At 37.9% G+C, this 14115-nt stretch overlaps 1 protein-coding gene across 4 annotated transcripts in view; it reads right to left on the bottom strand.

Annotated features, from left to right (window-relative positions):
• The window catches only part of KIAA0895 (uncharacterized protein KIAA0895 homolog), a 73907-nt gene that overhangs the window by 43245 nt on the left and 16547 nt on the right, over positions 1 to 14115 (bottom strand). For 3 of the 4 annotated variants that reach the window (XM_011280498.4, XM_003982951.6, XM_023250500.2), the window contains one exon: positions 4327 to 5021. In XM_011280498.4, the coding sequence (XP_011278800.1) occupies positions 4327 to 5021 (695 nt within the window). The remainder of the gene's footprint in view (positions 1 to 4326; positions 5022 to 14115) is intronic. The other variant, XM_006929310.5, reaches the window with a different exon arrangement.

Below are 14115 nucleotides of genomic sequence, written 5' to 3' on the forward strand. Positions count from 1 at the left end.
GCCAGGCTAAAACCATGCTGTGAAACAGTGGTGTGCTGGAGCCCCATCATTCTGGCTTGTGAGGACTGATTTTTTATTAATTTGCAAGCAGTTCATGTTACACTGCTTGAAACTGATCATGGTGGAAGTATTCATATTTACATCATGGACACTGAGAGCTGGTTTTCCAACATGCCATTGTGTGGAAGTCAGCAGCACTTGAAACAGACTCCTGGTTCTGCACCTTACTATATGTGACCTCAGGAAAGTTACTACAGTTCTCTTCGTCAATTTTTTCAACTGGTAAAACTACAAGTATTGCACCTCATGTGAGGAACTAAAAATGGTAACAGCTATAAAGTACTAAGCAATCAGAGTAACAAGCAAATATTAAGTAGTCTATCAATGCTAGTTATAATCTGTCACACATTGATGGTTCATGTGACTTTGTCCTTAAATTTCAAAGCAATTTTAATGGAGCAAGGGTCCTTAAATAAAAGGGCAATGTCAACAATTTCATAATAATACAAGTATATAGAGAACAAATGTTTTTGTTCGCTCTTCCCCTGCTACCCTCAAGGCAAAATTTCTAACTTAGCATACACTTAATTTACTTGGCCTTCTGTACAAATATCATACAACTAAAAAGTATTAGAAAGTATTACAATGCCAAAGAACCCCATGCTTATGGTAAATATTATATGAATATAGGGCCCAGGCTCAATTTGTGAATAGTAATGTAACACGATGGACCTTTACAAAGCTATCAGAGAGCAGGCCTTACAACTGACCAGGCATCTCAAACTGACAGCAAATACAGCAGCCCAAACAGATGTTTTATTTGAATACAGAGTTTTTTTCTTCTTCTTTTCTAAAATATGAATGTAAATAAATGCCTTTAAGAGATCAACTTAAGCCCACCAGTCCCCATCTCTTACATCTAGGAAAGTCTGAAGGAAACCAGAAGCAAGCTTCTAAGAGTCCTCTCCAAATGAAGTCACAAAGGATACAAGTAACTTCTCCAGCAACTGAGTTCTAAGAACAGGTAAAGAGTGGTCTACCAAGGAAACTTGTTACAGATCAGCACCCAAGGTTTTTATTGGGAACTAGTACAGAAGCACCCCTATGCCTACCATGTTCTAAAATTCCAGACTCTCAAAACGAAAAGAGGTGTCCAATGTAAACACTGTTTGCACAACTCAGGCACAGCAAACTACTCTTACCATTTAAGGAAACTTTTATTTCAGTCAACTGTTTACCAGTCAAGTTCTCAGACTAAGGCCAACCTTGCAAGCAGACCTTTCTAAGTCAGTGGTATCAGGCCTGCTATCAACTGCTTTTGCACACCTACCTTTAATTTTTCTTCCCTGACAGCCAGAGGAGCCTCGTCCCAAGGTCTTTACCTGATACCCCAAAGCCTTCTTTCTCTCATACAAAAGCGACCCATTTGCCAACCACTAATTATCCCCACTGCTCCAGTTTTATTAATGCATACGAAAATAATTCAACCGTTATCTTATCTAGCCAAACAAAAGTTGACTTATTTTCCCAATGTTATTAAATATCACTCTACTAATCAGAACCTCTAGTTAGCATGAGCTAGCCTGGATCTACACTGAGATAGGATTCCAGCCAGAGGTAGAAAACAAGTCACTTAAGCTGTCCATTGGCTTTATCATGTAAATATATAATTTCCATTTGACTTGCTGGAAATACTGAAAATAGTTCAAGGACTCTTATTACTACCCTGAAGACTCTTCTCATCTCTCACTTCCAATCTTACTCAACAAAGTGCACAGTGCAAAGCCAAATGGATTTGGTATCTAGGTTTCCCAGGGGCAGTCAGCCCCCAGGAAGTAGGACAAAAAGTGCACTGGCTGCCAGTTTTGCTGTATGAGGGCGCCACTGAGGAGCCACTTCTAAGCCGCTGGTGAGGATGCACCTGACCCTTAACAGCTTTCAGCATTCTCTCACCCCAGATCCCTTCTTCAACTCCCAGGAAGCACTGCACTCCTTCCTGCAAAGGTCCAGAGCTACACAAAACAGATATTCTCGGTTTCTGTCAAGTTTAAAAATACTCAAGGGTTGGGAAGCTGAGGGCCACCATGGCTGTCAGCAAGAGGGTGAGCAGGGTTCAGCAGGCTCCACCTGGAATTATATTCAAGTCCAATAGCCCATGCTAGACCCCATGAACCACCTCACGGACCTGTCTCCTGGGGGACCTAATGCTTAGATCACAAAAACCTGCATCCTGGAACTCCTGGACATTGATGGGACAATCAACTGAGAATGACCAGAGCTTGAGCACTGCTTTGGTTCCATTCTGACAGACTTATCTTGTGCATGGAAAGTTTAGCACTGTTCTGCCAATGTGTGCACTGGAGAGGACCATGGTCACTCCAACAACAGTGCAGACTGCCTTCCATTGAAGGATTCAGATCCTGACTATCTGCTACGGGTCGACAAGGCCTTGAGGGTGAAGGCCAGAGACCATCAGGTGACTTGGCTATCCTGGTCCCCTTGTGTAGCATGTTTCTGAATCCCGAGACTAGCTCTGAAGCTGTGTTTTTGCTTCACAGCTGGGGGCGGGGAAGGATGTATGACATCATGTCATAATCCACTCAGATGCTAAATAGGAATTAAAGCAAATTTTATGGAGGCCTTGTTCTAATGAATCCCTTTTATTCAATTAAAGTGGTTTAAACAGTAACCAGGCAGTGGTTTAAACAGTAAACAGGCATTTGTTGACAGCATTCTCCCAAAGGGTGGCCTTTGAAGTACAGCCAGTAGGATTGCTGGTGCTATTTACTTGAGCAACCCAAGTATAGGTTTATCTCCTCAAGCCGGAATTGGGTTAAAATAAAGACTGTAAAGCCACAGGCCAAGCAGTGTCAGTTCTCAATCTGTGGAGCAGCTGATCTTCCTGTCTTCCAGGGAAATGAGAGAACACTCATTTTGATCCAATGGTGGGAAATCTCTTTCCCAATTGGTAGGGTTTAGGGTAGGACATCAAATTAAAGAATATTGGTAGGTAAATCTCAGCCATCTCTTTCAGCACTAATGGGGAAAAAAGCAAATAGCATTTTCATAATTATCATAAATTTTAAATGAGTGAAATCCCTATTCAGTCGATTGCAATGTCCGAAATAAAAATCACAAAATGACTGCCAAAACAGGAATAAAGACAATAGTTGCCCTTATTAGTATTTAGTACAATCTCAGCACTTCTAAATAAAAAGTGCCCATTAAAAATCTAGAGAAGCAGTTGAAAAGGTTTCTTCTAATAAAGGAAAATAAATAGCAAAACTAAAATTATTATAATCCTAAAATAAGCTTTACATAATGGCTTCAAAAGGCTTGTCAGATTCCGTCATTTATTGCAACAAAAATCTGCTGGCCACAAGTCCAAGGAACTGTATTATAGCAAAAATGCTAAAATAGGGCACACACCACAGGCAAATGGAACCACGCAGTTTCACCTAGCCTACAAACAGATTTTCAATCACTCACAAAGCCAAGTTGAACCTCATGTATTATAAAAGCATGTAGAAAGTTAATTTAACCAAAGGTAGTCTGCCTTTATCATCTCAACACTATGCCTTTCAGATAAACATCAGCCAATTTCTCCTCAAAAATTTAAGGATTTCAAAGTTTTTTAAGCCTCGTAATACACAAAACTATGTGCCACGTGTCTAAATGCAGCAATATCGAAAGTGTTGCTCATATCCTTCACATCATGATTTTCTAACCTTGAAAATAATTGTTAAAACTCCACTATTTTCTTCTTTAAATGAGTGCTGAAATATTTATTTGACAATGATTAACAATGACAACAAAGCATTAAGAAGTTCATGGGTAAGTATCAAGTCTAGCTCTCCAAAATGCCTATGGAGCCTAAAAAAGATGGGAGTGTAATAGCATAGGGGAACCAAAGACTGTATGATCTACCTAAGGCCCTCAAAATCAAATGGAAAATGCAAACACAGTGTGAGCTGCATAACACTGGTCTCTGGGCTGGCTAATGGCCTACATGTCTGTAACTCCCAAATGAAAGCCTAGAACCAGAATCTTAAGCTTTTTCCAAATATAGCTGCTTCCTGCCACAAAGTCTATCTAACAGATTCTTCATAGATTCTGACTAGTGCATAGTTTACATATAGGCTATGGCACTCACCTGGAGATTTCCTATCACATATTTACATGTACCGAATGGGGAGTTAACTATAACATATAAATAACTGGAATGTTTTTTAAAGTCTTTTTTTCTTTTTTTTTCTTTTTATAAGACTGTAAATAATTGTTTTAGTTACATAAAAATGAAATACCATTACTGAAGTAGCATTTTACCTGTTTAAGAAATCGGTCAGATGCATTGCTGTGTTTGGCCAACACACTTGGCAGAGATGGATTTGCATATTCAAACTGAGGATTGTAGGTATAGTCAGACTTGAAAAATCTCAGTTTTTCTTTCTCCAAGTTGGTGGGCTTTATAGCAGTCAGTATACAAAATTTCTTCCCAGAAAAGTCATCTCCCTTTTCAAAACTTCTAGACAGCTGAGGCTGTGGCTTTGGCTTTGGCAGAGTGGAGAAATGGCGTCGCTTTACCTTGTTTTTGGGTTTAGGCGGCAGTACTATGCTGCTCCCTGTAACAGAGATATCATGTGTAAACTTTATAGGACTCGACACTGAACTAGTGACAAAGACACCAGGCTGCCTTTCTAGGCAGTACCAAGTACCACTGCTCATCACAGGCACTGGGGCTTTCATCTTGCGAAGATCTTTACTACGAGAAGAACTAGGAGATTTGCTGGGCTTTCTACATCTTTTGGAGTAGGTGGAGGAAGGCTGTTTTTGTGAATGATGCTTTTTCTCCTCTTTGCTCTGTAGCAGAACATTGTAACTACTGGTTCCAGTTGTGAAAATGTCCTTTAGTATCCCAGTAGATAAATGTGAAATGCTTCTTTTGCTGTCAGTGATCAATGACTCTTCTGCATTTAGGACAGACTTCTTAGCAAGTTCTTGCTCAGGCCAGTGAAGCTTTTCTGTGTTAATAAACAAAATCAAAACAAAAGAAATAACAAAGATACCAGATGAAGCAAATTGCTTATTATACAAAAAGTACTCTGAAGGTTCTGTAAACCTTATAATTTTGCAACGATCTTTAGAAAAGACATTTTAAATATTAAATATATTACCAAGCTTTGGTCATGCTAGACATTGTCACTTCTATATAAGCATATATATGCTAAATTTTAAAAATTCTCAGCTTGAAGCCATTAAGATGATCAAAGTTTAATATCAATGTGAGATAATACACATAAGTAATCTGAATATTCAACTCTACCAATGACTATAATTTCACAGTAAGGATATAATTTTCAATAGTATTTCCAATATCAAAGCAAGACCCAAGGCATTTAAAAGCCAGTACAATCTTGAAATTAGATGCTGTAAATAAAGATAGCTATCAGGAAAAGAAGGACAACACTGCCTTATTTATCTCAGAAACAATTTTTAAAATTAAATAAATGATATGTGTATGTTAAAGCATGTTTTCATAATGTCACTCAATTGTTTGATTTTCTTAAATCTAGGCTACAGGTTAAAAGAAAATTAAGGTTTTTTTTCTTGCCAAATCTGAAAAAAACTGTAACTGTTATTACCTAGACATAAGAATATCAAATGGTAAATTAAGGAGAGGTCAGCTTTGCCTTTAGATTTCACAGCGCTTTAAAGAAGTATGAACCACCCAATATACTGATGCTCGTGCTCTGCTTTAAAACTGCAACGTTGACCTGCACTGTTTCATTCCACAAATACATGGAATACTACTAACTAGGTACTACGAGAAACATACGTTATGAGAAACATATTTATAAATCTACTGTCTCTGCCTTCAACCAGCTTCCAATCTGGCTCTGAAGGCAAGGCAAGCCTATGAAGATTTGAATAGTAATACAAGACAGTATAAGTTTAAAAGCAAAAAGCAGAAAATACAGAGTTCAGAGAAGGAAGAAAGTAATGTGAAGAGAAACATGAGATTTCGTCTAGACCCTTAAGAACTTTCAGATTCAATTCTAAATTGACGAAGCGTTTGAATTTGTCTTAAATCCTACTTACCAGAACTAGATTCCAGCCCAAGTCCTATCTACAAATATGACCTCTGGCCAAGTCTGCTTATAAACCTTCCTTAAGTCTTTCAAATGACATATGATTCTCTCAATTCTCTTTTCCAAGTCTCATGGACCCTTATGCCTCTAGCCCCAACCTTTGGCTCCTACTACGGAAGCAACTTCAATGCTAGCCAACTTGAACAGCTGCCTGCCTTGATAAGAAACAATTTATTTCAATTTTTTAAAAACTTTATCCACGTACATCTGTCATTCACTCATTCAAGGTTTGACATTCAGGGATCCTTTCTACAATGAGTAGTAATACATAATAATAACAATAATGGCAGATACCATTTGTTGACACATTTATGTGAGTTTGGGATTTCACAGAAAACTATACATGTTGTATCACTTAATCCTCAGAAATGTTAAATCATTTGTTCAATGTTACATTACAATAAAGTAATAAACAGCAAAATGATTTGAGAGCGGGTGTATGTAATTAGAGTTCAGGCTTGTTATTATGTATATAACATATAACGTTCATTCAATTATCAACAGCTATTCAATATTGTCAGCTATATGCACAGCACTGTACCTTTTCTTTCTCTGTACAGAACATGTACAGAGACATGATAATATGAATCACTGATGTACTAAGATAGGTACCAGAACCGTGTTTTATTCATCTCTTCCTTTCCAACATCCGGCATGGATCTGGTAGACATTGTTAGTGCACGCTGTATAAATGAATGAACGAATGAATGGCACAACCCTAAACAGGTCATCTCCAACCATTCTAGATAAACAGATATTTGTAGTTCTGGGACCATTCTACAGTTCTATGAAGTCACTGCAGAAGTGGACATATAACAGGGAAACCAGTGGTTCTCAACCAGAGGCAATTTTGCTCCCCAGGGGGCATATGGCAATGTCTGGAGACATTTTGGTTGTCACAACAAGGGAGTGGTGCTACTGGCATCTTCTGGGTAGAGGCCAAGAATGATGCTAAATATCCTTCAATGCATCGCACAGCTTCCTACAACAAAAATATCCATCCTAAAACAGTGCTGTGGTAGAGAAACCCTGCCCTCAATGTAAGTTTTTAAAGCTTAGAAGTCATAGAGTTTAGGGTAAAGATTTGGTAAAATACCAGGTCAAAAATGGGTAATAATCCAAATACGTAAGGTAATAGTCCCTCTAGTTAACATTTTCTAGGCCAATATGTGAAATTTGAATTCTGGTGTCTTAAAGACAAAAGCAAAAATATGCAGAGGCTAAATGTCTATTCTATGCACAAGATGAGAAGTAGGAGCTAGATACAGGGTCATGTTGAAGGTTGATTACACAAAGAAGCCATTCAATAAACGGAAAAAAAAACAGCCAAAAATAAACAGAACAAACACAACTTTCATTACAGGCTGGTAGGTCTCAGTCCCTCAGGGGTTTCAGACTTAAATGTTGCCAACCGATAGTCCAAACTGGGCAGGCTTGGCAAACATAGGCTAAGGAACACCAGAGCACAGGCTGTAGCCCAAATGCCCATGAACAATGTCAGTTTCCCTAAAAAGACATCACAAGTTTATGAGACAAGAGGTGATTAGGAAAGGAAGAATGAAATGGACACTAAAAGGAAAAGAAAAAAAGAAAAACCTGCAATAAGAATAAGGGTATCACAAACAGAAAATCAGGTGAGAAGTAGGCACAGCCAGGAAGGTAAAGGGAGGTAATCAGGTTCTTTTTTCTTTTGGTCTTCATAATAAAAGGGGAGAAAGTTACATCAAATTAAAATCAGTGAATAAAACTATTCTAAATAATTCCCAATTTTGATGCCTTATTACAGGTGTGTTGTGTTGAGTATATTTGTTTAAAAATGAATTCAGTTTAAAAATGCTTTTTTTGGTTCCTAAAACATAATAGCTATATGACTACAGAGCTGAACTCAGAGTTCTTTTGTTTTGTCATAAGGCATCGGTGATCACTAAATTCAGAATTTTGTGGGGGCGCCTGGGTGGCTCAGTCGGTTGAGCATCCAACTTCAGCTCAGGTCATGATCTCAAGGTTCGTGAGTTCAAGCCCTGCATCCGGCTCTGTGCTGACAGCTCGGAGCCTGGGGCCTGGAGCCTGCTTTGGATTCTGTGTAACCCCCCCCCCCCCCGCTTGTGCTGTTTTTCAACAATGAATAAACATTAAAAACATTTTTTTTAATAAATTCAGAATTTTGTTCCACCTCAAACAATCTATACACTTCAGGATTCTTAACAAAAGTCCTAAACCATCTGCCAAAAACACTCAATGGGAGGTGATAGAGTGTGTAGGACAGAACCCTTTCCACCAGGAGTTGTAGCATTTCGGCTCACTTGCTAATTTTCTACCTGAGAGGATTAGCCCCAGTCCATTTTAAGCTCCATCTGTTGATGAGTAAGGTTTGGGAGTGCCAATAGTGTATTTATTTAATAAAACGCCAATCGTGCCAAATGCTGATATCCCATGAAGTTCATAAAAGTGGGGCAGGTGATCAAATAACTCATGATGAATATAAATTAAGTCCTCAGAATCACACTGATCTTATTTCAGTTGTATTAAAGTGTACTACTATGAGAGACCCTAAAGTACTGTTTTTTAATTTTAAATATTATTGCTTACTTAAAAAATGACTTTTACACACGCATAAAAACATCATAAAAGGCCAGTAAGATTTCATCTCTTTCTTTTCCTGAAAAATTAAACTTTATTTTTTTTCAATATATGAAGTTTATTGTCAAATTGGTTTCCATACAACACCCAGTGCTCATCCCAAAAGGTGCCCTCCTCAATACCCATCACCCACCCCCCATCAACCCTCAGTTTATTCTCAGTTTTTAAGAGTCTCTTATGCTTTGGCTCTCTTCCACTTTAACCTCTTTTTTTTTTCCTTCCCCTCCCCCATGGGTTTCTGTTAAGTTTCTCAGGATCCACATAAGAGTGAAACCATATGGTATCTGTCCTTCTCTGTATGGCTTATTTCACTTAGCATCACACTCTCCAGTTCCATCCACGTTGCTACAAAGGGCCATATTTCATTCTTTCTCATTGCCAGTAGTACTCCATTGTGTATATAAACCACAATTTCTTTATCCATTCATCAGTTGATGGACATTTAGGCTCTTTCCATAATTTGGCTATTGTTGAGAGTGCTGCTATAAACATTGGGGTACAAGTGCCCCTATGCATCAGTACTCCTGTATCCCTTGGGTAAATTCCTAGCAGTGCTATTGCTGGGTACAGGGTAGGTCTATTTTTAATGAAAAATTAAACTTGAAAAATAGTTTTTAATGTTTACTTATTTTTGAGAGAGAGAGAGAGAGAGAGAAACACAGAGTGTGAGCAGGGGAGGAGCCGAGAGAGAGGGAGACAGAGAATCTGAAGCAGGCTCCAGGCTCTAAGCTGTCAGCACAGGGTCCGAGGCAGGGCTTGAAATCACAGACCGTTGAGATCATGATCTGAGCTGAAGTCAGCCACCTAACCCACTCAGCCACCCAGGCGCCCCTGAAAAATCAAACTTTTAAAAAGCATACACAGGCTTCTTTGGGGGAAGTGTACTCATTTTCCCTCAGAAAATAAGGCAATCAGTCCTACTTTCTCATATTAAAAGTCACTATGTAATGTGACATTTTAGCCATCAGCAATCTTCTTCACCAGAACTTTAGAGTAAACAAAAATAATCTGTTGCTCAAAGAAATCATTCATACCAACCTGATTACCCATATTGAGGGGGGAAAAAAGGAAATAATAATACATTAAAATTGATACTCGGTATAATCACCTACTTGTGAATATACTGAAATTACCAACACAATGAAAGCTTAATTTGTTTCTAGAACAGGTGAAAAGGATACCAGGATTCCTGGCTTCCATCCTCAGCTCTTTCAATCACCTCTCTGTAATATTAGCCTAATCATTAAGCCCATCAGTGCCTCATGTTCCTCATCTAAAGGAAAGAGAGAGGGACTCACGAAACTTTGTTTTTCATGACTGTGAAGAGGTGAGGTTTCACAGTAATTATGAGATTCCCCAGCTGAAAGGAAGATTAGATCACCAGAAACAATGGCTGGTGGAAAATACCATTCAACCAATTTTGACTCAGAAAATGGCAATTTCATACAGTTCACTAGAATTTATGAAACCTAAGAATATGGGATAATCTTACATAATAAGACAATAGATTGATGACAAACAAAAGAAAAGGCAAAACAAAACAATATAGTCCCCAAACAAGATAAACACTTTATCAAGTAGTTGTTCATCACTTAAATGATATAATATCAAGAATAGGAAAAAATGAATAAATTATGGTAACCTGTATATCAGAACACTACATTGCAATGAAAAAGCAGCTAAGCGTGCAAGCAACAATACAGTGCATCTCACAGGCAATACTGTGCAAACGAAGCCAGATCAAAAGAGTACATACAGTATAATTCCATTTTTACATAGTTCAGAAACAGGCAAATCTAATTTATTGTGTTAGAAGTCAGAATAGTGGTTACCATTGAGGGATGGGTTATAACCTAGGAAGAGGCTATCTTCTTCTGGGCAGTGGTTACATATGCACAAATTTATTGGGTTACACACTTAAGACTTGTGCACTTTACTGAATGTAAGTTACACCTTAATCTTTTTTGCGGGGAGGGGGAAAGAGATACAGGGAGAGACAGAATGCCAAGCAGGCTCTCTGCTGCTAGCGCAGAGCCCGACACAGAGCTCAAACTCACAAACTGTGAGATCATGACCTGAGCAGAGATCAAGAGTTGGACGCTCAACCAACTGAGCCACCCAGGAGCCCCACACCTTAATCTTTTAAGATATGTGAAAACATCAGTATCTTTGAAGACATACTTATTGCCCAATTTGCCTTATAACAGATAATCTACTATTTTTAACATCTCTGAATTCAACAGAACCCCATATAGTTTCTCAACTGTAAGTTAAAAAAGGAGATGAAAAGGCACTGCTCATGTCATTCAGGAACTGAGAAAATTGACTTTACTTCAGGATTCCCAAAAATGTCACAATCCCAGTACTTCTTTTATACCATACAAAATATGGGCAGTAGGAAATCATATATTAACATACTCTTATAAGGCTTCTTACAGTTTCCTGTCACTCACTGAATGGGCTAGATGTCTTCTACTTTGAAAACAATTTTATAGTCAAGTGAAATACAATCTTTCCAGGCAAAAATTATTTACAGATTTGCCTGTGATAATAGCTTAAAAACATCTTGACTCAACTATCAGATAATGCACCACTGATGTTAAATGAGATCTTCATGTTGAACTCTGTGGCTTAAATCAACATATAGTCACTGTAATAGTGTTCTGCCTTTCCTACTGGTTGAAAACATGGGCTTTGGAATGGAGCTTCTCCAGTTTGAATCTTGGCTGCTTATTAGTTGTGACCTTGACCAAGTGAACTTCTTTGTGCTGTAGTTTCCATTTCTGTAAATGGGATAATACATATTTCACAGTATTCGTGTGAAGACTGAAAATGGTAATATCTATGAAGTACTAAGAACAGTGCCAACCTGTAGTAAGCAGCCTGTGTTAACTATCAGTATTGTTATTAAATTCAATATTATATTCAGCTCCTACAGAAATACTCCATGGAATAATGTAAATGGGAAAATATTTAGAATCATTAAATTTTGATTTCCGAGGTAAATTTAACAGTAATTACTTCTATATTCTAGAATCGACATTTTAGTGGCTTTAGTACAATAAACTATCTTTAAAAAGCTGAAAGTAGGCAAAAAAAAACCCTTTTCTGATTTGATTCCATTTCAAACAGCATACACAGCTTTCTTATTTTGTTCCTCCAGTCAGCAGCTCTATCAGAATGTTATATTTAATTATATTAAGTCATGACTAGTAAGTCAAAAGTGAGTAAGATATCACATAGGAAGCGATTTCAGAAATATTTAAGTAATTGCTTCCATCCTGAGATTAAAAACCACCAGAAGAAGATGGCTTCTTAGGTATCAATAAGTACTGAGAGGACAGCAAGGGAAAAAGGGGTCATGTTTTCAGCTACATTCTCTTCATAAAGTTTCTAGTTGTCTCAGTTGGGCTTTCTGGTATGTTAGTGAAAATGTTTGCATTAGGGTTCTGGAACTATTGTTTTAACTAGTCAGGTACCATATAAAAACTATTTTGAGAGGCACCTGAGTAACTCAGTTAGTTAAGCGTCAGATTTTGGCTCAAGTCATGATCTTACAATTTGTGAGTTCGAGCCCTGCGTTGAGCTCTGCACTGGTGGTGTGCAGCCTGCTTGGGATTCTCTCTCTCTCCCTCTCTCTCTTCCTCTCTCTCTGCCCCTTCCCCACTTGTGCAATCTCTCTCAAAATAAATAAGCTTTAAAAAAAAAAACAATTTTGAAAAATAACCCGGTCAATTATTTCTAAAGGGGCTGTAAATTTGATGCTCTACTTCTCAAATGGCTGTTTTAATTCTTACTGAACTATAGAAATTCACTGCAGAATAATCTATCTCAGGGTATGCAACACGTACAATTGGATTGATTTCTGCCACTAAATCACAGAAAGGGAGTTGAGGCAAGAGGAATCAGTCTATTTCTTAAAGTATCTCTCCTCAAACTTCCAACTCTGCACAGTGAAAAGCAGGAGATCCACTTAGTTGGATCTAAGTGGTATTCTGACTGAATACCCACTTTCTAATACTAATATCATAATGGTATTCTCTCTCTACAATGATTGTTTTGCTTTGGGGAAATTATCATAATTGATATTATTTCTAAATCAGTATCTAATAACCCTCACTTTGACAAAATCAAACTGTATTTTTCTGCAAGGCAGTGATTTTCAGTGGGAAAGGGGGGGTAATTTTGCCCTCCAGGGAACACTTGACAATGTCTGGTGGCAGTTTTGGTTGTCACAACTGGGTGTGTGGGCGAGGGAGGGTATCTAGTACCTGCTCCCAAAAAGAAGGTATGGTATTTTTAAGTAACTTTCAAATTTTTCACTGTATTTTAAGGTGAAAAAATAGTATCTGCATCAAATTACATTTAAAAAACTAATGCCAATTTAAGTTGCTTCCTGTCAATACAAATAACAATGAGATAAAGTACAAAATCAGCTCCATATTTTATAACATGAATCATGAAATAAAACAGCATAAAATTAAGACCACAAGTATTTTCACTGGAAAAGAATTCAGTTTTAGAATTTAAAAACTAGTCTAAACTCTAAAACTTAAGAATTTAAAAATAGTCTGTTTGGTACTGCAGTGCCTGAAACTAAAAAATTCTGGCCTTGACACTAGTTTGCAGGTTAAGCATTTCCCTTTACTGTTGTTCATCATGATACTGGACTACCAAAAACCCTGTCTGGCAGAAATGTTACAGAGAATTAAAGGCAGAATAATGTCCTAGGGAACTCTTCTAATACGTAAGCTAATATTTAAATGATTAACATCAATACCTATTTTTTAAATAATATAAAAGGCAAGTAAATTTTCTGACCTGGGGTCTGAACACCCATTTCTTCTGCTTAGAATCATACATGCCATAAAGTGACCTATTAATAGTATTAACCCAAAACGTTCTGACTTAAAAATAAAAGCACAGGAAAAAAAAAAAAAACACAGAGAAATAAACACTGTATAAATACTCATATACTGGAATGTGTTCTTTTGCTTAGCTCTGATTTTTCTGAACATTCTAGAAAATTAGACGCCAGTACACTATAATGCCTAACTACATAGCTAATATGCTTTGAAATGGCTTATTTACAGTGCACATTTGTAGGATGAGTAATCTGTCGATTATGAATCACTTCCCTAGATTCCATGGCACGTGCTTACTGATAATAAGCGACAAAAGGAAAAGGGACCGTTTTTCTGTCTTCCCTCCGCGAATTTTGCTGAGCACCTCCTGCGCGCCACGCACTTGTTCCGGGCGCCGGGTTGAGCGCCCCGGCCGCGCGCGGAGCCCACTCAAGCCGTTTCCTCGGCCTCCGGGGCGACTG

This window comes from Felis catus, chromosome A2, assembly GCF_018350175.1.
Source record: "Felis catus isolate Fca126 chromosome A2, F.catus_Fca126_mat1.0, whole genome shotgun sequence".
NCBI lineage: Eukaryota > Metazoa > Chordata > Mammalia > Carnivora > Felidae > Felis > Felis catus.